Genomic DNA, 25408 nt, shown 5'->3' with positions numbered 1-25408 from the left:
AAACTATTGATCCTGTTCTATTTACGTCTCTATCATTTATACATTCTGCTTACTGTTCAATCCATGGATCGACTACAGGGCCTTCTAGGGTCAACGGAGGATTGGGCAGTGGGAATCCTGTTTTTGGCAGCCCCTCGAACCTCACTGTTTTCTTCATCTGCACATCATGAAAGCAATCCTTCAAGACACCAGCGGGGTGCCCACTGCCCTTGTTCCCCTGTTTTTCTCTCTGCTGGGAAAATTTGCTACTAGGAAGAAATCTGAAATTCATTCCTACTATGATTCTTCATAAAAGTGTTATTAGCACTTAAGCACTAAGATACTTTAACCACAGTAATGAAACACTGGTAGTAGAAATTCTGACCTTATCTGGCACTGGAGGGAGGGAATTTGGAAAGGAGTCTGCAGGGGCCTACAATCCACAGTGTGTTCACTGTACTACCTTCCTCAGTGATGAACCTTTAAAGGGGAGAGGAAGAGAAAATGAGAGCAGATACATGAGGTTGAAATCTTACTTGCTGTAAAATAAGTCCCTTGGCTTTTGCAGTCTGGGTGTAATATAAACTGTTAAATGTTAATAGCTATGTTTATAAAACCGTGAGAGGCACTGCTTCTTTTCTAGGAGAAAAAATGGATCTCAGAGGCTTTTTCCAGTTGGACTCCGCAGGCCCCTGTGGGCTGAGCACCTTGCTCTTGGACAGATGCCCCCTGAGTCGCAACTCTGCCGTCATAAGATGTGTTCTATGATCTTGCAAGCCTCTTCAAATGAGCTTTCCCACCCTGATGAACAGCACTGACCAGGAATTAAGAGAATTCTTCTGTTTGTGTTTCTCAGCCTTTGTTTCTTCCTCTAGGAAATAGGACCTCTGGGGGGAGCAGGGGGAGGGGGTTGGTCAAGTGCTAGGTGGTCCCTTGACCCTTTGTTTGGAGCAAGAACCATTTCTCTTCATCCAAAACGATGTGATCCCAATCAGGGAGGCCAGTGAGAAGCCTCCACTGTCACAGAAATTTCCTGGGCCTCAGTATCTCTATAGGAACACCAAGACCCATTTCAGAGTCATCCTTGAGGCCTTCACTTGTCTAAAACCTCAGCCTCTTGAGGCCCAGGCCAAGTGTCCTGTCCCATGTCGTTTCATCCTGTGTTTCACTTCCCGGAGCCTGTGGTTCTTAGAATTGATAATAAATGAATTCCCATTTAATTCTATTCCAATTGTTTCCTCTGTGTTAATTTGAGTTAATTTGACCTCAGTTAATTGGACCACCTCAGTTAACTGGTAGATTGTGAGCTCCGGGGGGAAAGTTCTGGAATCATCTCTTGACATCCCAGGTTTTCAGATGCTATGAATTCAACACAATAATGAAAATAATAAAGGCAATCATGACAACAATATCAATGATTATAATTTAGTGACAGATATTATTTCCCAGGCATTCTGTTGAACTCTTTACGGTCTCTCATTTAACAACCCAATAAGGTAGATACTACAAAGCTCAATTTACAGACGAGGAAACCAAGGTTCAAAGATTAAGTAGCTTGCTGGAGCCCAGCTGTCAATCAGAAGCTGGGATTTTCACCCTTGCAGGCTGGACTCCAAAGCTGTTTGCATTACTGGCTGATGGGTGGGGTCCGAGTGCTTCCCTCCCCCACCAAGTCCGCCATCCTTCTTTGTGGTCGCGGCATGAAAGAGACACCAAAGCGACATGCAGGGCCAAATTTTATTAAGACACACTACACATATCATTTCCTGTTTCATTACTGAAAGTCCCATCATCAAGGATAATCTCGTAGGATTTCTAATCCAATAACACCCATTTCACAAAACAAACCCATTTTCGAGATGGAAGGAGAGTCTTCTCGGTTTTGTTTTGGATAGTCTTCATGCCAATGCCAGACAATAGATAAAAAGGTGTCTAGGGACCTGGAATGAGCAGTCATTCTTCCCTAAATGGCATCCTGGTCAGTCCCCTCCAACTCTCTACCCTCATACTTCTCTCTACCCACCAATAGCCAATAAGCAAAGGGGCCTGGAGACGGGTGAGTGGGGCAGAGGCTGAGCCTACCTCTGAACCTTCACCCTCCTCTTCCTCGAACTCTCACCTACATAGGCCAATGCCACTATAAACAGTGAGGTTCAGTCCCTCTGCCAGGCATCTGGAGGTGAGGGCAGGAAGATACAATTTCCTTTAAGGTTTCCTTTCCTTATTTCAGACTCTCCTCCCCCTCCCCCTCCCCACCCTATTGGCACGCGTGCGCGCGCGCGCGCGCACACACACACACACACACACACACATATGCATTTTAAGAAGTAATCATCTCCCTGTAAGTCTCAGTATCCAATTCTGAGCATCCTTTACCTTCATCCAAAATGGCAACCACCCATTATGGATGGACTGAACAGAGAAACCAGGCCAGTCCCTGGGAAGGCAGGGCTTTTTCACAGTCTGCAGTCCCCACTGCTTTCTGGCAGTCTCATCAGGAGCACCAGGGAGACATAGGAATTTGTGTGCTCTTAAATGAGGCCCCTGCCAAGAGAGCTGGAGATTCCCTTACTGCTTCCATGCCCCTGCTAAGCCCTCCAGGGAGAGAGAGATCTGGGGGCTCCATAGCTGTCATCACACCTCCTCTTGGCACTTAAGTTGGCAGTCAGCAAGGGAAATAAATAGGAGGGAAAAATAGTTTTCCAGTATTTTCTCTCTTTTTTTTTTTTTCATTTTTATCTTCACAGCAGAATTATTTTTTCCCAACGGGAATCTGAGAAGCACAATGCCATCTTTGTTTTAATAAGACCTAGGGAAATTCCACTGGCCTTTGTGGCGGGTGATCTGGTCAGGATCTGAGAGAGGACGACGGCTTCTTGGGCATTCCGGTCGATAAGGTCTTTAGGGGAGCACTGAGTGAACAACCAAGGAAGGGAGGGATGGGATGGTTTCTATCATCAGGTTGAGCTGTAAAAGAGCCACAGGATGACAGGTGGTGGCAGGGATTCCAGCGGGGCCTGTGTACACAGTCGCTCCCTAGGGGAGTGTGCACCCCCATGGGCTAGTTAGTTGTCACCCTGGCAGAAGTAAAGTTTGCAGCATCACCAAGTGGGACATTTGCCAGAGGTACATACCAAAGCACTTGTAAAGTTGAGGTTGCTGGTCAAGTTCCAAGGGCCTCTTTTTAAGTGAGACTGGATAGAGGGAGGGCAGCCAAGGGCAGCCCAAGGCCACCGCATTGTCACTCCAAGGTTTGACCCACAGAGACAACAGATTCAAGAGCGCATCTAGTGTAAGGTCCTTGATTCATGCTCTTTATTGGCTAGGAACGTTGGGCTCTTTCTTGCAGGAAGAAGGGTGATCGGGTCAAGGAAGCCATAGGAACTTGGAGAACCCATCTGGTATGTGGCTGGTATGTAGGGAGCCATCTTATCCTTCTGGCTATCCCTCCCAGGCCAGATTTGCCACAGTTCTCTTTTCTTCCTCTACCCCCTTGACTAAAGAATCTGAAAGTCTTCTAGGTACACTGGTTAGAGGTTGGGGAAGGGACAGTAGCCTGGGTGGGAAGCCATGTCTCTGCCTGCACTTGCAGAGCCCTGGTCCTACCTTCTGGAATAAATGGGCAATGGCCTTGAGACCCAGAGCCCAAAAGGAGCAGAACAGATATGAGAATGAGAGATGGGGTCGGTAGGGACACATCTTCCCTCTCTGAGCCTCTTTTGTTCCCACCTGGTCCTGGTTCCCCCGCACTGGAGGGTCACACTGATAGGTCATCTGACCTGGCCTTGCTGCTGGCCTTGCTGAGACGGCGCTTGTCACTCTGGTAACCATGGGGGATGCGGTGGCCTGGAGAGGCTCCATTGGGTACCTCAGGCTTCTGGGCATAACGGATGTGAATGAAACCCTCCCCAGGAATCTGCTCCTGGCCTTGCACTTGCTCAGTGGCCAGGTTGTCTGTGTTCTGCTGGGAAGCCATCTTGTTACTGAAGGGATTGAAGAATTTCCCCCCAGGGCCATTCTCCAGGCACTGATTGAAGTCAGGGGGTGGTGTGCAGTTCTGGACTATGCCGGCAATCGGACCAGGAAGCTGACACTCAGCCGTGCCCTGCCGAGATTTGGCAAAGCGCTGCCTGATCTTCTTCCAGCCCAGGTGGTAGAGCTCAGCCAGGCTGAGGAAGAGGGACAGTGCGGCCACCGCCAGCATAAAGACGATGAAGACATTCTTCTCTGTGGGCCGGGAGACATAACAGTTGACAGGGTGGGGGCAGGGGCTCCTGCGGCAGACGTGCAGGGTGTCCAGGAAGATCCCGTAGAGGAGGTACTGGCCCACAATGAAGGCCACCTCCATGGTAGTGCGGATCAGGATGCTGCAGACATAGGTGTTGAGCAGAGTGCCCTGGAGGACAATCCTTCCATTCGCTTCTTCCCAGCAGGACAGCTCTGCCTTCTCGGCCACGGGGTACTCGTAAGAGCCAGCACCCCGGACCTCTTTGGCCCTCTCGGCCTCCCGCAGCTTCCGCTTCTCCTGCATGCGCACGGTGTGCATGGCGTGGCCCATGTACACGAGTGACGGCGTGGACACGAAGATGGTCTGCAGCACCCAGTAGCGGATGTGCGAGATGGGGAAGGCTTGGTCGTAGCAGACGTTCTCGCAGCCGGGCTGCTGGGTGTCACACTGGAAGTCCGCCTGCTCGTCCCCCCAGGATGACTCGGCCGCCGTGCCCAGCACCAGCATGCGGAATATGAAGAGGACGGTGAGCCAGACCTTGCCGATCACCGTGGAGTGCTTGTGTACCTCCTCCAGGAACTCTCCCAGGAAGCTCCAGTCACCCATTCCGGCTCAGTGGGGGACAGCCACCAGGACTTCTGCAAATGGGGCAGAGAAAGAGAGAGAAAAAGAGAGGGAGGCTTGCAGAGTCTCGAGGGTCCAGTCATGCTCTGGGATGCCACCGGTCCGTGCCAATGTGTTCTTTAAAAAAGGACAACTCAGGAGTCAAATTCACCTAAAAAGCTCTCGCTCTCTCGCTCTCTCTCTCTCTCTCTCTTTTTTTCCAGGCCAGCAAAAAATAAAAGGAAAGAGAAGATTAAAAATGGTTGTGTTAGCAAGATTCAAGTGTGATTCCCGCACTTGAATGGATCTGGAAATCGACTGAGGAGTGTGTTACGGTGTGGATTTTGTGCTATTACCTCGAGAGAGTCTACTTCAAGAGGTCTGGGGTGGCCCCTGGGATCAGTATTTGCCCCAAGCAGCCCAGGTTGTTCTGAGGCTGGCTGTCCAAGGGCCACGCCTGGAGAAATCCTGGTGAAGCGGAAAACACACAGGACTGGTCCCTGCCATCACGAGGCTGGCCATCTGCCTCACTGAGTCTGCTTCCTTGTCTGCAAAATGGGGATAGACTATAGCTATGTCAGTGTCCTGAGGGTTAAATGAGTTGAGGTATATGACATGTTGGGAATCATAACTCAAATGTTCCATAGGGTTGAACGGCTCTGGGGTGAAAAAGAATTATTCTGGCTCCAGAAGGCAGAACTGGGCGAAGGGGAAGGAGTAGGTGAGGGGGCGGCAAGTCTGGCCTCTTAGGCCTCTTAGGCCTCTTAGGACGAATGCGTCTCTCGTCTTCGGACATGGCCCAGCTGTCTTGGGAGGTGCGAACAAAAACGTGTTGGGTCACACCAGCGAAAAGCACTGCAGATGAGCGCTTGGGTTCGTGCCCACCTGCTATGCCTCAGTGTGGTGCGGCCACTGCAACCATACAGCTCGGCCTATCCTCCCGTGTTCAGAAGGCACCCATGCCCAGACCTGCTCCTCCTCAAATCCAGAATACATGCCCCAAACAAAACCTTCTCTCCTCAGGCCCTTGCCTGCTTCCTCGGCCTCATTTCCTGTCTGTCCCCATGAGTGCCTTTGGTTCCATATCCTAGAAGATTCCCAGATGCCCTCTTCCCAGCCACATGCCCCCTCACCCCTAGCTGAATCCTATTAACCCTTTAGAACTTTAACCCAGTCAGGGCTCCCTCCAAGCTCCCTGATCCTTCAAGCTGAGCCTCTTCGGCTCCTGTGGTGGCCCTGAGGACACTCAGTTCCCTCCTAGCACTTGCCATCTTGTTTTGTGGTCCTCTGCCTGTCTGCGTTCTTCCAGTAGGGGCTCCTTGAGAACAGAGATTGCCTTTTCCTCTGTATCATCATCACCTGTCCCAGAGCCTAGCCCGGAGTGGGTGCTTAGTAAATCTTAGTTGAGTGAATGAAGGAGGGGTGGCAAGCTCTGGTGTTCCCTACCCAGGAGCAAACCAATTCCCTATTCCTTGGCCGCATCCCTGTAGCAGGGTAAAAAGGCCAGATTTCACTTCTCAGTCTCCACTGCAGTGAGATCTGGTCAGCCAGGTATGGGGAGAGTCTAATGTAGAGGGAGTGCTCTAGAAACTGTTTTTCCATTCCCCAGTAAATGGAGGGAACCTCGCTGGAGGTCTCGCCCACCCCCACTACCTCCTGTGTGGACAGGCCTGTGTGAGTCAAGATGTCTGAAGCTGTCCAAAGATTCTCAGAAATGCCAACCAATATCCTGAGGCCTCTGAATCAACCCTTGAATCTCTTACCTCCAGAATTCTTACTTGATGAGTAATAAATGTCCTTATGGCCGAAGTCTCTAAACAATCCTAATCAACAGAGTGATAAGATATTATAATGAGAAAAGAAAAGGAGGGAACCGAACATAAATATTCCCTTCTTGGAAGGACAGAACCTCAGAATCTACTGGCATCTTAGAGATTGTCAAGTTCAAACCTTGACCTTCACATCTTTACTGCCGATGTGCCCCTGGTTCCTATCTGAACATTCTTTATGCATACGAGGGAGGACAGGGTGGGGTGCCATATTTCATGATGCAGGCTCCCTGGACTCCTGAGTTGGGATCTCCTTGACAGAGACCAGCCTCCTGGCCCTGTCTTCTGCCAGGCCTCTGCTGCCCACCCCTGAGAGTCCGCACATGAGTGTAAAGGGCTTTATCTCTGTTCCCCTCCATATCAAAGACCCATCCAGGTCTTGAGGCCTTTCCTCTGGCTTGCGATCAGACATCTCTGCCCTTTCCCTTAGGTGGTGAAGGGTCCCCCCCTCCCTTCGCCTCCAAATGTGGAAAATTGTGGAGCGTTTGCTCAAAAGGAAAACGGCTGATTAGATAAGAGTTTGAATGATCTGTCATCTCTTCTAGGCACGTGCCTAGTGTTCAGCACCTTCAGGGTCGTCCACACACGTGCAGGGACCAGGATGTGCTGAGTGTCTGAGAGAGGGGAGGGAGAGAAAGTGGGGCGGGTGGGGGGAGACATGGGAAAGGAGAGAAGGGGAGAGGAGGAGCAAAAAGAGGGAAAGGACCGGAGGGAGTTGGGAATGGAAAAGGAAAGACCGCGAAGTGGTTAAGAGAAGGCAGTTTGGGGGGTTAGTTAAGTGGAGTTCAAATCCCTAAATACCACTGAGCTTGGAGAAGCTACTGGATCTGTATCTCAACTTCCCATCTGCAAAATGAGGATACTGTTATTTATCTCATAGAGCGTTACGAGGCGATGTATAAAAAGCACTTAGCACAGTGCTTCCCATATAAAAACTAAAGAATAAAAGGCAGACTTTACTAGCAAGGGAAATGGTAAGAAAGAACAAGAATGGAGAAGGAGGGGGAAGGAGAAGAAAGAAGAGATTTGCATTACAAAGAACAGATGGAAGAGCAGAAGGGGAGAAAGTGAAAGGGAAACAGAAATGGAAATAAGAAAGACACAAAAGGAAAACTAGAAACAAATGTCATATCCTTCCAAAATTTGGGGCAAGTTTTCCAAACTGCCCTCAGTCCCTGAAGACTTTCCCCTTGATCTTTTGTGTCGCTCATTCCTTGCATGTCCCCCAGGAGATCTAAAAATAGTCCCGGGCAAAGAATGTGACGCTTTGGTCTGGTCTGCCAAGGGGCTTGACTGCTGCCCCCCTCACTTGCGGTGCAAGGGATCCCACCTGGAAGAAAGGAAGCACGGTGGAATAGGAGAAAGCCGGTTCCATCAGGTAGGCTCCCTCATGGGGAGGGAACAACAGAAACTAGCTGACGAGGTGGAGGGGTGACGCAGACTCCATGTGCCCTGGAGGCCGCAAACAGGTGACGGGACTGAGCATCTGCGACTTCCTGGATGACTTAGGCGAGGTCAGAGAAACTTAAAGCTGCTACCATGTACCAGTTGCTCAGTTTATAATATGAGAGTCCGTTTCCCAGCTACACTGGGTCCTTTTGGGGGGGACTCAGCCAAAGAAATATGTAGCTTAGATAGTCAGTGAGTTCACTGGGTGTACAGCATACAAAATGTTTTGTAGACTATTATCTGTTTCTTGGCAGGAAGTGTGTCAGAAGGGGCAAAGGAAGCTGCCCATGCCATGAATAAATTCTATCAAATACAATGGCAATAATACACCTCACTGCTTTAGCTGTGATCCTCACTGGCTTCCTACTGCTTATGAAGTTCAGACCCTTTAACTTCAACTTGAGATCCTCCACAGCACAGCTACATCCTTTTTTCCCGTTCCGCTCACATACCCAATACTTAGGCTACACAACTCCCCACTCACAAATGGGGAGTATACATGGCCCACACCTTCTCACCTCTCTTTGTCTTAGCTCCTTTCCTCTCTACCTACGAAGTCCTTCCCTTTCATTCATCCATTTAAAATTTTTTTTAACGTTTATTTATTTTTGAGACAGAGAGAGACAGAGCATGAACGGGGGAGGGGCAGAGAGAGAGGGAGACACAGAATCGGAAGCAGGCTCCAGGCTCTGAGCCGGCAGCCCAGAGCCCGACGCGGGGCTCGAACTCACGGACCGCGAGATAGTGACCTGAGCTGAAGTCGGAGGCTTCACCGACTGAGCCACCCAGGCACCCCTCATTCATCCATTTAATAGGAGTGGTTACCAGGTATCATACAAGACCCTTAAGACACAGCAGTTAAAAAGACAAATAAGGAGTCCCTGCTTTTACTGAACTTAACTGCCTTCATATCCCTTAATGAAGGGGAGAGACCAAACACATAATTGCAATAAAGCATGATGTGTGTTAACATTAAGAAAGTTTAGTGTGCTCTGGGAACACCTCGGGGGAGTTGGCTCTGGCTTAGGGAGTTGGGGAGGGCCTCGTTAGGTCAGGACCCTCTGAGGAACCCTGGATAATTGAACTCTACAGCCTTTTGCAACGGATCCAACTGAAATCCCCAAGGCAAAAGAGATGGTCCCCGGAAGCCAGATGAGAACATCCCAACTCTGTAGTTTCTTCACTCCAAAACCTTCAACATCCTCTCTATGCGTGTCATATCCTGGGGCAAAACAAACATTTGGACGAGTCACCAGGGAACTTGCTTGGTAACAGTGACATGGTGCTTAGATAAGAGGGAAAGGGCCAAAGGAAGGCTTTTGTGTATAGTGAGCAGGAATCATTTTATTCCCCTACTTTGTGTATTACGTGGCTACAGACAAAATTCAGGTACCTACATTCCCAGTCCAGTGTTAGCATTGTTGCCTTCCTACACAGCCAGTGTTTTCAAAGAAAACCAAATTAGAACAACCTGGGTTAACATAAGCTCATAGCCAGGACCTTTTCCTATGACCCCACAGATCTAGGTAGAAATGGAGAAGTCTTTCCTCAAATTGATCCCAGCCCTCTTTGATGTCTCCTGAACTCTAAAGACTCTAAATTACTGTTCAGCCTATAGGGTACATTCTTACTTATATGCTGCCTTACACTGATTTTCCAAAATTTTCTATCAGCCACCCCATAAGTACTTTTTTGAGTCCCCTCTATGTGCCTACCACTGTTCTGGGTACTGAAAATTATATCTAAGAGACACCAGACCTGGCACTTACTGGACCCTCAGTGATGTCTGTTGATCCAATAACATCAAGCAAGAGTCCTGCCCTCAAGGACTTAACAGCTTTTCCCTTCAAATGAGTAACAGATTTCTCCAAGTCAAAAGCCCTGTCTTCTACTTTGTATTCTTATTGCACTAGGTTCTCATGTTAGGTAAATGATAAATGCTTTCTTGTTTGTTTATTTTTGGTGTTTTGTTTTGTTTTATTTTGTTGTTTTCTGAGAAGGGGAAGAGCAGAGAGAGGGAGACAGAGGATCCAAAGCTGGCTCCACAGCAGAGAGCCCAATGTGGGTCTTGAACCCACAAACCACGAGACCATGACCTGAACTGAAATCAGACACTTAATCAACGGAGCCACTCAGGTGCCCCCATAATAAATGCTTTCTTAATGATTGAAAAAAAACCAAAAACGTTTCATCTAGCAGTAAGATTACAGAGTGATCAAAAGGAGGCTCAAATCTTCCTTAAGTCCAGCAAGAAAAAATAAAACCCTACACAGTTCAAAACATGCTTCTCCTACCTTCTCTTGTTGACTCCAAGAGTGCGGGACCACGTTTGTTTTTTGTTCACAATTGAATACCTTCAGAACATATAGACCCTCAATTTTTATTGCTGAACAGAGGAATCCTCAGAGCCACTTTGTGGGGTGATGACTGTCGCCTCTGTTGTGCAGAAAAGGAGACATCTACAGAAGGTAAAAGACCTGCTTGAAGAGATGAAGACAAATGGAGACAGAACCTAGACCACTGAGTTTCTGGTCAAGTCTGGTGCACACCAGAACGTTTCCCTCCATCCTCCTTCCAAGGGTAGAGCCCATCGATTCTTATGTCTCCCCCTTCAGTACTTCAAAAGCTTCTTCTCACCCTGGGGCAGTGAGTTATTTGAGACTGGACTACCATTTAGTGATAAGGCCTGGGGGCCAGCTTTTGGGCAAACAAGAAAATATTTGTGATGCTCCCTTGATGTGACCAGCACTGGGTGGGGTGCTGAGGGGATTATGGGAAAGTATAATTCAGTTCACCCTCACAATTCGGGCCCCAAAGATCAGTAAGACTCAATGTTGAAGGAACTTACTGTCTGGTGACGGATACAGACACAACCAAACGTGCAAATACACCAGGCTTCCCAGAAGAGGCAACCCTTGAGTAGGAGTTAAGTGGAGGTGACATTTGTGGAGGTGAGGAGGTGGGAGGCATCCCAGACAAAGGCAACCACAGGAACAAATCTACCAAGTGAAAAGCAGCATGGTTTTAGAGGACAATGAGCAGAGCAGGGGAGGTAGAGTCTAAAGAATAGGTGGGGGCAGGTTATGGAGGGCTTTGGAGGCCATGCCTAGGAGTTTAGAGTAGTTCCCAACCCCTATGATAGACCATGTTTTTCATACATGACTTGCTCCTGTGGGTAGACCCTAATGGGACACAGCCCTCAGATGAGGTGGGGACATAAGGCACGGCACAGTCAATAATCACCCTGCTGTCCTTTAGTAGTGGCTGTAGCATAAACTAGGTAGGCTGCAGGTTACAGGTGCCACCCAGCACCCTGCTGAAACAGCACCCTGTCTCTCCTGCTCAAGAAAGCATATTGCAAGAGAGCAAGAAGCTACCATGGGGATTCCTTGAAAATTCTCTTCCTTCTATTGATTCTAATCCTGTCGTGTGGAGCCACACATAACAGTTGCCTTCTCATTTCTGTGCCCCCACCCCAACCCCAAGTCAGAAGCTAGGCCTCAGACTGAACTGTAAAGTCACTGGGGTTTCAAACACGTAATGAGAATTATGTGCTCTATTGGCTGTGTGTTCTCTCTCCAACTCAACCCTGAGGTCCTTGAAGAAAAGGCCCGTATCTGTTCATCATTGTATCCTCCCACTAAAATCCCCCTACCCACTCTTTCCTCTTAGTGCTTGACATTGTGCCTGGCACCTGATAGGTTAATTCATGTACTTTTAAAAATCAACCACAGTGAATGAATTACAGCATTCAGCTCACTTGAAACACCTGATGCCAGCAGAGGGACTCCCCGGGAGGGTGACCTTGGGGCACCTGCACAATGGCCGTGGTGACCAGAACACCAGGGAGACAGCAGCCCCTGAGCCTTCCTTCTGTCTGTCGGTGACAGAGCCCTCTGCTTCGCTGAGAGCAGGACTGGATGTACCTGCTCACCATGGACTGTTTCTTCTCCATTTCCTCCCCACAGATCACTGGGGAAGCTCACCCAAGTTTGTCAAAATTAGATTATAAGACCACTCCGCAGAGCCTGAGTCTAATTCTGGACGACGACACATGTTCGGGGCATTATCTGACAGATCTCTTGTTCTCAATAAAGGTTGTTATTCATGGTAATAATAACAGCACTCTGGCCCATGCTATAATTCCGCTCACCAAACAGTGGAATGTGGCACAGAGCAGGGCTGACTTGTTTCCCAATGAAGAGAATTCTGTTGTAAAAGGACCCGCGGGGCCTCACTTAAAGGGTCCTTGGACATAATACCACATCAGTGCAGCTCAGTTCAGAAAATGTTTATGGGACTCCTGTGCTGTGCCGACATCAAGGGTGGCTTTATAAAGTAAAGCACCAAGCATGACCATCATCTCAAAACCCTTTTGTCCCTTATTCATTAGTGCACGTCTCTGTGATTTCCCCTTCCTCCCCCTCCACAGTTTCTCACTAAAATGCAGAGATACAGGGAGGATTGCATAAGAAAGTGGTCTTGATCTTCAGCCAGATCAGCAATCTTTATTACCCTTGGAGATGCTCAGCTCCATTTTCCAGTTTACCTCAAGTGACACAACAATCAAACTTTCAGTCTAGGCGATGATGATTATAATAACATAAAGCTACTGAGACCTTTCTATGTGCCAGACATTTTGCAAGTTTCTTGCCATGGGTTTTCTCATTTGATTGTCCCAACAACTTGGGCAAGTGGGGATTATCCCCCTCCCTTTTATCCGGGCTGGGGGAGGTTGGCTGAGCAAGGTCACTCGAGGAAGACTGGCCAGTAAGCAGAGGAGTTGACACCAAAACCGGCTCTGGCCTTGTCTGACAGCAATACCCCTGCCTGTCTTCACAACTGTGCTGGATTCTATCTAATCACCTAGAGTTCCTTTCTCCAAAAATCCTTGCCAGTCAGAGGCTGGCCACTTTTACATAAGGTGAGCGCTGCAGGGATGTTTTCAAAGTGACTGTTAGAATCGGGAGTTGAGTTCTAAGTGCTTGGGGGTAATTCTCACATTTAGAATTTCCGCTGTTTTCCTGACTTAGGTTTGGGGCAGCCTCTTCGGCCTCCGGGGAAATAACCATGTGGGTAATACAGCTACAGCTATTGAGCTGGGCAGTGTGGGCAACCTTCTCAGAAGTCTGGGGCAGGGGGCTTACACCCCTGAAGCTTGATCACTAAAGAGGGGGGGAGGGAGACAGAGATGAGAGAGAAGAAGGAGACAGATGGAGGAGATGAAGTGTCACTTTAATTTCCCTTCGACTCCAGCCAATGGCAGATAATTAACCGCTCTCTCCATTTCATTATTTTCATTCTAACAAGGACAGAGAGGGTCGCTCAGAAACACTCTACTGGCAGACAGTTGTTTCAAAGCCACGGGGGTGGAAGGGAGCAGGCAAAGTGGGGAAGGAGAATTATGCCGGGATAAGTAATTTTCTTCTTAAACTGTTCGAAGAAGAAATATTTGTAAGAGGTGGATGGGAGGTAGTGGCCAAATGGAGACATTCAATTACAGTGAAATATTGGAGGTCCTTATTAATTACCCCCAAAAGGTTGACTAAAACCTATGCAGGTATTAATGAAAATTGAATTTATGGGATGCTTACATTTCTTTATTATTTCCACCATCTTGTCGTAGATTCATATGGTACAGTAGAGCCGAAAGGAATCTAGACATCAATCAAAACCAATCCCTTACTTTTATACCAGCTGAAGACCAGGTTCCAGGAAAGTTCAGAATAGCGATAACAGGTACCACTCAGTTGAGAGTTTTCCACGTGTGAAGCATTTTACAACTATACCTTTAGCCCTTCTGTTAACTCTGGTAGGAAAGTAGCTATGATCCCATTTTACAGCTGAGCAAACTGAGGCTCGGAGGTCAAGTGACTTGTACAAAGTCACACCAGTAGCAAATGCTGCCTAAGGGACTTGGCAGCTGGTCTGCCTGACTCAAAGCCTACCGTCGCTCTGTGTCTCTCAAAGGGAAAGCAAAGCAAAGAGGCCCCAGCACTGACAGCTGGTGACAAACCTATGACCAGAACTCTAGTCTCTTAATTCCCTGAGCAGGGCTCTTCCCACTTTCCCAGAAGAGGCTCAGGGTTTTTGCTGTTAGCCTCTGGCTTATTGGCTGGCCAGCCCTTGCATATGCTGTTCCTAGAATGAACGATTCCATCGAAGCCCTCGGCCCCCAGTTCTCAGGATTCCCAGACTCTTCAGCATCTGCCACCATTTGGCCAGAATTCACATATAGAAAGTTATTTCCTTTTTTAGCCACTAAGTGCTCTTGGCTGCAGCAGTGTCTACTGCCGGGTTTTCGGCCGGCCAAACAACAGGCTTTGGTGCTCCATTGATGTCAAATCGTGACAAGAACAGCGGAAACAAAAATAGGTAGTGGGCCTCACGTTTCCTGCAAAATGGTGGGATTCGAACCCTGCCTCCACGCTCCAGTTGTGAGCCCCCTTAGGCAAGCCACTCAGCCTCCCGGTTTCCTCCTCATCTGAAAAACGGGACTGTTTCCTTGTGGGGGTTAAATAATACGTGGATGTGTGGAGGCCCCTCGAACAGTATCTGGCACATAGTAGGCCCTCGGGAAGGTGAGGCCCTTGTCTTCGTTTCTGACATTTCCAGTAAGAACTCCTCTCTGGCATGACCCAACTAGTCAACCTGACACAGACTTCGGCAGTGCAGCCGGCCGGTTACAGTGATTCACAGGGACCCTCATTGTAGCACCGGGTGGGGTAGGTGACCGTCAGAGGCGAGGAAAACATGGGCGATGGGAAGGACATTCATTTCACTGTAAGTTAATTATTTCACTGGGTGTGCAGACCCTCGGGGGCAAGCGTGGAGAAGAAGGGAGGTACAGGGCCCCACTCAGATCAGGCCTCTCTCGTTCTTGAAATAGGTCCGGCCTGCCTCCAGACTTTTCTCTTAAGTCAAGCCTTTGGGTCTAGGGATGGACTCCATTGGAGGTCACATTACAAAACGTGTGCTTCATGTAATTCCTGCCTTCTGAGAAACTGCAGCACTTTTGGATCCGCTCACCAACCAAGCCAAAGGCACATCCACAGGGTAGGTTTGAAGCTGGCTCAGTTCTACTTCGAAGGGAAATAAATAGGTGATAGTCTAGAAGGGCCATCCCGACCCCTCACCAAATCTGCCCTCTTCTGAGGTTCTGAACGATGAAGATGCCAGGTTGGATTAAGGTCCTGGAAGTTATCTCTGAACAAGAGCCTTGAAAGAGGGCCTCTTTTCAATCCCAGCTGTTTCTCTGTGACTCTAGATGAGACGTGTCCCCTCCCTGAGCCTTAGTTGGCTCGTGTAGGGAAGAAAGCAGTTGAGCTGGATGGTTGCTAAGGCCCTTCTAGCTCTAGGTGAGAACATCCGGGGAGTTTGTGACTTGACCAACTGTGATAGTGTGGCAAGTTAGTGGCAGAGCCAGAAGGCAAAGCTAGAGTTTCTGACCCCCAGCTTAGAGGTCAGCACAAGTAGTCCCAGAAAAAAAGTCTGTGGTCGTAAAAACCAAGCGGTTTCTTCCTCAGAATTATTTGCCAATATGAGCCTTCCCTGTAGACAGGCTTTTACATAAAATGAGAGGTAGTTCAAAGAAACGGGCTGAGGACCAGGTGATCCGGATTCTACCCTATTGTTCTATTGTTCATTGAGCACTTAATATATAATAGCCATTTTAAATACAGGTTTCCCCCACTATCCAAAAAGGTAGAGGGCTCCTATGAAACCATCTGTAGGCCAAAATGGTGTAAAGCGAAGAAGCAATGACCTTGACATAAGTATAAATCCTCTTTTGGGGAGTGCCTGGGTGGCTCAGTCAGTTAAGCAGCCAACTTTTGATTTTGGCTCGGGTCATGATCTGAACAGTTCGTGGGTTTGAGCTCCGCATCCGGCTCTATGCTGACAGTGCTGAGCCTGCTTGGGATTCTCTCTCTCTCTCTCTCTCTCTCTCCCCTTCCCCACTTGCTCTCTCTCTCTCTCTCTCTCAAAATAAATAAATAAACTTTAAAAAAATAAACAAATAAACTTAAAAAAATAAATAAGTAAACTTAAAGAAAATAAATCCTCTTTCGGATTTCCATCAGTGAAACAGACACTATAATGTAGGTCTCTTGTAAAAGTTGAAGTGGCCTAAAACAAACTTTCTGGTAGTGGGGGAAATCTGTACATTATGTTATTTAATCTTCATAAAACCTTACAAGGAAGGCATTTATTAACCTCTTAGGCAGATGAAGAAACCGGGGCTCAGAGACATTAAATAATTTTCCCTAGGTCACACAGCTGAAATTCTAGCCCAAATGTGACTCTGAGTTAAATTCTACCTTCTCTCTGCGCTGTTTCAATACCTCTGATTCTGAGACCTCCTGACTCCCTTTCCTTATGAACGTGAGTGGATTGTTGAAAGCTGATTTTTTTTTTTTTATTTGCTAATATCCAGAAACAAGTGAATCACAAAGGGGACTCAAGCTGTCATTCTCCAAGAACAGCAGCTTCCGACTCGAGACAAGGAGTCAGTTTCTTTTCTAGGAGTCCTGAAGCTTTCCTGGAAAAATGGGCATCTCTTCCCTTCGGTCAGCTTAATCCTTGGGGCCAGCTGGCACAGAGAACTGCTAGAATCCCAGGTGGGGGAGGTCTTCCCTGACACAGGGAGCTAAGCCCGGGCCTTGGGTCTCCCTGGCCCTGAGGACTACGGGTCTCCTTCCGGATCCAGGCAGACAGCCTCCCTGTCCTGCTTCCATTGATGCGGTGGGATCAGCCAGGCTCCAAGAGGCCAAGCTGCACGGTGGTAGCCCCCGCCGGCGGCCAGAGCCCAGAACCCTGCACTGCGCACTGCCCCGCCCCCGGCGGCCCGCAGAGATGAGGAGGTGCAGGTGGGCAGGTGGGTGTCCCTGCCGGAAAACAGGACTGTAGAGATGCTTAAATGGAAGAAGCAGGGAGGCCTGGAGAGAAATGGAAGCTCAGAAAACAGCTGAGGACAGAGTCCGAAGGGGCCGAGGTTGGCATGAGCAGGCTTGGATGTTCTCCCAAGCAAACTGGCCTGACTCACTGCGTCAGCCCTCAGAGGTCACCCTCCTTTCCTAGGCTTCGTTTTCCCCATCAGTCGAAGAAGGTGACGGGAAATCTGAGAGACCTCTTCCAGTCCTCGTGGCCTAGGACTTTTAGCCAATGGCAGGACAGGGGACAGGAGTGAGGCAGCTAACAGACAAGAACCGGTCTCAGGAGCTCGGCGAGAACGTCCATGGGGTTCAAAGGCAAAGCAGGACAGTATGATTGTGCTCCTGCCATGTCTCTATCAACTTCATGGCTCTGGGTGGGAGTGTGGCCAGAGGGCACCGGTGTGGAAGCCGGGGACACACCTCCTGGTGTTCTCTGCTCTGCGAGGAGCCGAGCCGTGTCAGAGGACTGCTCCTTGGAGGAACAGCCAGGGGAGGAGGCTCTAAACAGCGCTGCCGCCCTGGGGAACCTGCCGGAAGGTGGAAAGTTCAGAGCTGTCCCTAGAGAGCAGTGAATCAGGCTCTTGGGCCGGGCTGGGACTCTGGGGGCATTGGGTGGAAAAGATGAGGGCCCGCTGACAATGAAAGTCAGGCTGGGCTGCCTATAAACACCAGCTCGTGTCCCCGGTGGTGAGCCCACACCAGCTGGCACACGGAGGGGCTGCACCTCCACACGCCGGCTGCGGTCTCCTCTCCAGTTTTGCTGGATTTCTCCTGGGTCTCCTGACTCCCCGTCCAGTGCTCCTCACTCTGTCCTGCCTTTTCTCGGGCCAGTCGGACCCCATGTGCCAGAGCCTTGTGAGACGCCAAGGAGTAAAAACCAGGAATCCCTCCATTATGATGTGACACTGGGAAGGGGGGGTCAAGTTAAAACTGAGCAAGGGCACAGGAAAGATGTAAAACCCTCATGTGAAGCTTTCCTTTTTCAAGGTTCCCAGGTGCATTTGAGCCAAAGGAATCATAACCTTGTACAATGTTCCTGCTGAATGGGACCAGAGGGATCATTCTACTTCAGACCCTTCATTTTCTAAATGAGGAAACTGAGGCCCAGAAGGGGGAAGTGTCTGGCCCAAAGACACACAGCCACTCAGGGCACCAGAACCCGGGCATCTCGACCCCCAAGTCGGGGTTCTTTTGCCACATGCTCAGAAGAGAGGCCAAGGGGCCCCGCACCCAGGAGGAAAGGGGACCTTCGGTGGGCACGTCCTCCCGCTTCCACTCTGGGGGGCTCACCAGCCTCTCTCCTCCGACAGTGACAGCGAGTGGCAGGCCAGCAGGGACATGATACTCTGCAGGAAACTAAGCAGGGAATATTTTTAAACCACCCAACATGCCTTAGGGGGGTGGAAATCAAAACACTCCCCTAGATGCTGCTGCGGAAAGCATTTCAAAAAAGATTCCAAGCTTAGAGGAAGCATCGTAAAACAGTGATGGTTTTGGTTTTTAAAGGGCCAATTCCGTCTTAACCGAAGTTCTTGGAGATGGACCGCCGCGCAGCTTGGAAGATGCCCCTGGAGCCACAAGTCCAGACCCAAGGCAAGGGCCCTCCCCTCCCACTTCTAGCACTCCTTATAAACCAAGTGTCATTCATCTGCTGCTTCACAACCTCAGGGGCGCAGGGACTAGCCAGGAGTAGGGGGCAAGCCCCCAGGGACAGAGAAGGAGCTTTGTTGCTCTCCAGCCCGGAACTCAAGGCTCTCCCGTCAAGGGTCGTCTCATCTCTGGAAAGCAAGTCCGTCCTTACCTTCTCCTCGTCCTCCTTTCTGGAATGTCCGCGGGCTTCCCGCCTGCCTCGGCTCCTGGCCGCCTCCTCCGCCGCCCACCGTTCAGGCTCTCAGCCTGCCAGTTGCGCTCCCACCCCGCTTTTGACTCCCTGTCTGTCGCCCTCCCTCCTCCCACTTCTTCCTACTCTTTCGGTCCCCACCCCCTTCCCCCCGGGTCCCTCCCTCCAGGCTCATAATCTGTGCTCACTTCAAAAGTTTTCTTCCCTCTACCTCCCTGCAGCCTGTCCTCACCACCCTCTCCCCAGGAGACTGACAGAGCCCTCCTCCTCCCCCGCTGACCTCCGCTGTCGCTGTCGCCACAGTCCTGGCGCCCCCCCTCCGCACTCCCTCCGGCGGGTGACAAGCCGCCTCCCTAGCCTCCACAGAGCCTCCTTGAGCTCCTCCTGGGCATCAGGGGAAGATTGGCCCATGGCCCAAGAGATCCCTCTTTTCCATCCTTTTCCCACCACCAGAGAGAAAGAGTGCTGCTTCACAGAACAGGTCTTTTGGGGACCTCCATTCTGCCCTCCTATGGGAGCTAATCAGCTAGCATAGGAAACGTGGTCTCACAACTCACAGCCACCAGCACCCAGAATAGACACCAAGGGTAACTGAAAAGCTCCAAAGGGCAGGGAGAGGGCACCCCCACTAACCAGGATCATCCTCCTTGTTCCCTCTTCTCTAAAGAGACGAGAGCACCTTCCATGTGCCCAATGCTGGGCTAGAGTATGTATATATATTCCATTTTTATTTCGCCAATCATTCCAGTTTCCAGGTCTACAAGGTAGACATTCCTACACTTGAGGAAACCCAATCGTGGTGACCCAGTGGGTTAGTTAGTGGTAGAGTGGGGGTCAGAAGTTTTAGCCAATGCCCAAATTCACCTCTGTGCTCCTCCCACAAAAGCATACAGGTCTCCCAGCTGGACTCCAGTGGATGGAAGGAAGCTTATCTCTTGTTAGATCATGCGTCACAGGGGAGCAAATTCAGAAACTGAGAGTTTTCTCTCCCCTTAATCTCCCCTCATTCCCAACTCCTCAATTCCTCAACTTAATTTAAGCATGGGGCCATGGGCCCAGTCATAGTGTGATAAACATCAATGACAGAGGTTGCTGTGAGTGGACTGAACCCAGACAAAGCAATGACCAAGAGCCCACAGGTTGTGACAGTGAGAGGAAAACCCAGAGATTATCTGGAACAGCCAGGGAAACTGAGGCTCAAAGAGCAGAGACCACATGTCAGTGTCACACACAGGAAAAAGTAGGTGGCAGAGGCAGGACCAGAACCCAGATCCGTTCCTTGGCTCCCTCTTATCACCGTCACACCTAGCGCTGCTCACGCACATGCCAACATTTTGCAAAAATCGTTTGTTTCTTTAGTGGGTGATGTTTTTCATGGGTGAATAAGCTTAGGACCAGCAAGAGGGGGAGGAGCATGGGGCCAAATTTCCTAGGGAGGCAGCAGCCCTATTGGAACTAAATTCTGGATTCTGGATTCCTTAGTCAGAGTTCCACTCTTTTTTTCCTATGTAGCAGATTCCAAGGCCAGCCCGTCCGGGTTTGAACCATGGCTCTCCTGCTCACTAGCTATGTAACACCAAGCAAGTTAACTTAACCTCTGTGCATCTCGGTTTTATAAATTGGAGATAATAATAATTACCCCCTCAGGTTGTTGTGAGGACTAATGAGTATGCGTAAAGCACTTAGGACAGTATCTAGAGCACTTAAGTGCTGTGGATGCGACTGCACAATCAATACAATACCAGTCTCCTCCTGCCTGTACAGCCATTTACCATGGCTGGGCCACACTCCTAGGATAGAATTCAGCATGTGAACCCACAGAGAGCCCTAGCGATACCAGCTTCTTCTCCACAACAGAGATTATCCGTCTACTATGGCTTTGTCCTCATAGCCCAGCCAGTCTGGGGGCTCCTGGAAACCCCTTATTATATCTATCCAGGAAATGGGCCAGTCAAAGAACACATAAGTCTCAGTTGAAGGATAATCTGAGAGTGGGGAAGATTTAATGAAGTACTAATTCCCAGATCACTGGCTTCCAAAGGAGAGTCTAGCTGGGATTAGGGCTACGGATGAAGGAGAGCGCCATTTTCCTCTGAATGCCCAGAAGGAAAGAACTACCAAGAGGTAGGCACACCCATGATCTGGGGCAGAACACAGGGCGCAGAAGGTAAATGCTCCCACCGTGCTTGGCAGGTAGAGAAATAGGGCAGTGAAGAAATTGGATGGGCCACTAGAGGTGACCCAGGAAGTCCGAGTCGGTGTTGGGAGAAGACTGAGGTCCCCAACTAGGATCATCCCAACGCAGGGAAGTGGGGCAGCTCTCCAGCCAGGTACTGCACTCACGGTGCTATCTAGGACAGAGTGCATTTTGATGGTCCAAAGCTAGAAGTCTGGTTTATTTCTTACCTGGGTCTCTTCCAGGCTCACGTAAAGACTCTGCCAAAATTAAGGAAAATATCATTCAGGCTGTGGATTCTGGGCGATCATCTAATGGAGCTAAATCTAGCTGTCACCACATATCCAAAAAGGATGCCACGAGCAGATGCTCAATGCCCCAGAAGAGGAGGTGTCAGGCCAGGGGCCGGGGTGGGAACTGAGGGTCTGTCTGCTGTGTCGTCGCCTTCATCCTCACATTCCGCTTAAGACACGGTCTTACACAGAGGTGCCGAGGTCTATGTGCCACGCGTTTACAGATAGGAGGAACTCAGGGGGATTTAGAGAGCCAAAGAATTGGTTGGCAGTACCTGTAAGGGAAGGGCTGTAGACGTGGGATAGCAAAAGAGACATCCTTCCACATCTACTACATGCAGGGCTTTGTGTGAGGCACTCTTCACCTTATTCTACTTGGAGATGAGAAGACAGACAGATGACCTTCTAAAGACTGTCTGAACCATCCATCACGGTCTCCTGGACAAGGAGCCCGCCTATGGGCCCAGCCTCTGCTAAGTAGAAGAGAAGGGCCATCTTTTGTCCACAGTCAGCTATGCAGGCAAAACAATTAGTATCAATGACAGTACTCGATATGTGTTTGTCCTCATTGTATGATGATATCCTAAAGTGTTAAGTTAGATGAGGAAAACAAATCTTTTGGAAAACAGATTCATACAGTGTGATCTGTTTGTTGTGCTTTAGTGAAGGAGAAAGGGCAAGGCACATTTATTGAAGGCCTTCGATGTACCAGGCGTTTTCACCTCACAACGCCACAAGGTAGACACTGTGTCATTATTTCTGTTTTGCAGGAAAGAAAATTCAGCCTCAGAGAAGTTTAGTAAATTGTGCAAGCTTACTCAGTTAAGAAGTGGAGAAAAGGCCTGCCTGATGCGAAAGGTCAGGCACTTGCTCCCCATGGCCGTGGAGGAATTCTCATGGAACCCGTGGCCTGGTCAGAGAGTGGGGCACAGGGCTCTCCAGGTGGGAGCAAACAGGCCTGCAGATGCCACAGAAGGAATGGGCTCCAACCCCAGCAAGAGAGACCGCATTTGGCCATGACCAGGAAGGTGGCGCAGCCCCAGCTGAGATTTCCAGGCAGAGGCACCCTTTTTCTACAAGTCTTTTAAAGGTGGCATTTTGAAAATTTCTCCTTCTTTTTTTTTTTTTTTCTGTTGCTTCTCCTTAGAGGCAAGAGGGCAAATGAGAAGACCTTTGAATGTCCTTCTACCTCATGAATCTTTGACTCCCCGAGTTTCCTTCCCAAGACACTGTGGTCCAGATGTTGGAAGAGCCTCCTCCCTTAGAACCTACAACCATAACACATGCAAGTAAGTTCTGCAGGCATTTAATTAAGAGAGTGACGAGTCCCACATGCTCCCTCGGAGGTCCTCAGTATATAACTGGAGCCATGGTTAGTGGGCTGAACTCACCCTTTCCTGCCGGTGGAGAGGCAGACACCACAGGCATAAGCCGTCCCCTTTAAGACTTTTGCTTTCCAGATAGTGGCTAAAACGGGCAAGAACACCCTGTTCCAAGAAGCAGAAAGCAAAAGAAACACAGACTTCCTTGCCCCTGGTGCTTTGGTCTATGAATCTACTCTCAATACATCTCAAGTTTTAATCCCAAAGAAAAGCTCAAAGTCACAGCCATACCTCTTCTCGGGCTTAAGGCAGATGGGAACTTTTGGGATCCCAAACTTAAGGACTCTTTTGTAGTGGGCTTGGGCCAGTGGCCTCCACGGATGTGAGAAGAAGAGAAGGAGGGCGGGGGGAGGAGGAATCCAGTATCAGCCAAGCCTGATTCTCGCCCCCTAAATTCAGGGCATGAAGACAACAGCTGGATATAGCCTCATTGGAGCCTTGGAGTACCCGGTCCAGGGATTTCATTTTATGACCCAAATGAGGCCTTTCTCTGGGAGATCTTGGGATGGCATTTGCCCTCTAGATCCAAAAGGAAGTCCTTGAAAGCAAGAAGACTATGAATTTCACATTATTTTAGTTATTATGTCATTATAAGCAATATCTAGGGTTAACAACGCACACCTCTCTTTCCTGTAACAGATTCTGCATCCTTGGTCTACCCACCTCACAAAGACCAAAAAGAACTTACTCCTCCTTTGTTTTGAAAGGTGTTTTCAGTCAAGTCCAAGGTACAATACCAGGGGGTCTAGTGGCAAAAGTAATAAAAATACAAGGTCAGGAAACTTTTTGCCAGATATGCCATTAACTCAGGTGCCCTCAGACAAATCATGCCAAAAAAGAGGCATTTCCTTGCGTTTAAAATAGAGATAGAATATCCCATGCCTGTCTTGATAATTTATTTTTTTTTTTTCAGGGTTTATTTATTTTTGAGACAGAGAGAGACAGAGCATGAACGGGCGAGGGGCAGAGAGAGAGGGAGACACAGAATCGGAAACAGGCTCCAGGCTCTGAGCCATCAGCCCAGAGCCTGACGCGGGGCTCGAACTCACGGACCGCGAGATCGTGACCTGGCTGAAGTCGGACGCTTAACCGACTGCGCCACCCAGGCGCCCCAATAATTTAGACAATAATGTTCAAAACCTAACTCAACAACAAAGTTTTCATCTCCTCCTAAATTAGTGCCCAGCTTCAACTATAGCTGCTACGGTCAAATTATTACAGAAGATTAGAGGCATATTTAGGAGATTAAGATTATTCCATTTCTTCAAAGTTTCATCTCACATTCAGCAGCTAAATACTCAAAGTAGAATGGATAAGGCTGGGGGCAAATCACCTTGTGGTTAAGAGTACTTGGGTTCAGATCTTGGCTGCACCTCTCAGCAGCTATGTGACCCTCTTTGGCATGTGGGGACCCGTTTGGAACCCAGGAGTTGGTAGGGAGATTATTGTAAACTGAAGACATTTGAGATTCATCAGACACAGGAAGAAGCCTTGTTGGAGCTTCCCTTATCTGACTAAAAGCAGCAGCTTCTGGGAAATGAGGCCACCATAAATCCCCTCTTTGGGGGGGAGTTGCATGGCCTTGAAGAAGACAGAAAGATCACCACACCTGCATAAACAAACATTATCACAAACTTTCTTATCTCCCATTTGTTCTAAAAATTCATTTGTCCTTCCTAAAGAAATCAATTTGTTCTTCCCATAGAAGCCTTTTCTCCCTCCCCCTTTTGCACTACCTAAGTTTAACCTTTAACCTTAAAAAATTGTTTTTTCAATGTTTATTTATTTTTGAGAGAGAGAGAGAGACCGAGCGTGAGTGGGGGAGAGGGAGAGAGAAGGAGGGAGAGGAAGACACAGAATCCAAAGCAGGCTCCAGGCTCCAAGCTGTCAGCACAGAGCCCGATGCGGGGCTTGAACCCACAAACCGCGAGATCATGACCAGAGCCAAAGTCAGACACTCAACTGACTGAGCCACCCAGGCACCCCTTAACCTTTAACCTTTTAGTGAGCTAGCTACTTTTGTTAGTTTCCCTATGCATATGAATAAACCTCTTTTTCCCCTGTTATCTATCTTCTGTCAGTTTAATTCCAAGCCTCCAATAACTGAACATAAAGAGTAGAGGAAATTTTTTTCTCCCTGGCAGCCTCATCTGGCTCACTTTTGAAATGAAAATAACATGGGGCGTCTGAGTTGAGCATCCAGCTCTTGATTTCAGCTCAGGTCATGATCCCACAGTCATGAGATTGAGCCCCATGCTGGGCTCCGCACCGAGTGTGGAGCCTGCTTAGGATTCTCTCTCTCCCTCTCTTTCTGCCCCTCCCCAACTTGTTTTCTTTCTCTCTCTCTCTCTCCCCGTCTCTCTCAAAATGAATCAAGAAAATTAAGTAAACATTTAAAATGAGAATAACATAGGGGACGACTGGATGGCTCAGTCATCAGTTAAGTGTCCGACTCTTGATCTCGGCTCAGGTCTTATCTCAGGGTCATGAGTTAAAATCAGAATAACATAATAACTATGAAAGTTATAGATTGGTTATGAAGATTGAATGAGATATAGGTTTGGCATGTAGTGACTGCTAAATAAATATCCTCTCTCATATATATAATACAGACATATATACCTACACATCCATGTAGATAGATAATAGACATAGATATATACATACATGGATACATACATACAGCATATAATGAA

General features: G+C 48.8%; 1 protein-coding gene and 1 long non-coding RNA gene across 4 annotated transcripts in view; one reads left to right on the top strand and one right to left on the bottom strand.

The window, feature by feature from the left end:
- LOC121021814 (uncharacterized) overlaps positions 1 to 25408 on the top strand; it is a 100645-nt gene that overhangs the window by 59531 nt on the left and 15706 nt on the right. For 2 of the 3 annotated variants that reach the window (XR_005786691.1, XR_005786692.1), the window contains exon 2: positions 22478 to 22619. This is a non-coding gene — a long non-coding RNA (uncharacterized LOC121021814). Of the gene's footprint in view, positions 1 to 5034; positions 6666 to 22477; positions 22620 to 25408 lie in introns of those variants that run through there. The other variant, XR_005786690.1, reaches the window with a different exon arrangement.
- On the bottom strand, positions 1699 to 18955 carry GJA5 (gap junction protein alpha 5). The gene is made up of 2 exons (XM_040462493.1): positions 18823 to 18955; positions 1699 to 4845 (listed from the first exon to the last, which is right to left on the bottom strand). The coding sequence occupies exon 2, from the start codon at positions 4811 to 4813 to the stop codon at positions 3737 to 3739; it is 1077 nt and encodes a 358-aa protein (XP_040318427.1). The 5' UTR covers positions 4814 to 4845; positions 18823 to 18955; the 3' UTR covers positions 1699 to 3736.

This window comes from Herpailurus yagouaroundi, unplaced genomic scaffold (genome assembly GCF_014898765.1).
Source record: "Herpailurus yagouaroundi ecotype Mexico unplaced genomic scaffold, PumYag 322, whole genome shotgun sequence".
NCBI lineage: Eukaryota > Metazoa > Chordata > Mammalia > Carnivora > Felidae > Herpailurus > Herpailurus yagouaroundi.
This window is presented reverse-complemented; position numbering and strand designations above follow the sequence as displayed.

Coding starts and splice junctions, on each gene's coding strand:
- GJA5 (XM_040462493.1), bottom strand. CDS start 4,813: ATGGGTGACTGGAGCTTCCTGGGAGAGTTCCTGGAGGAGGTACACAAG.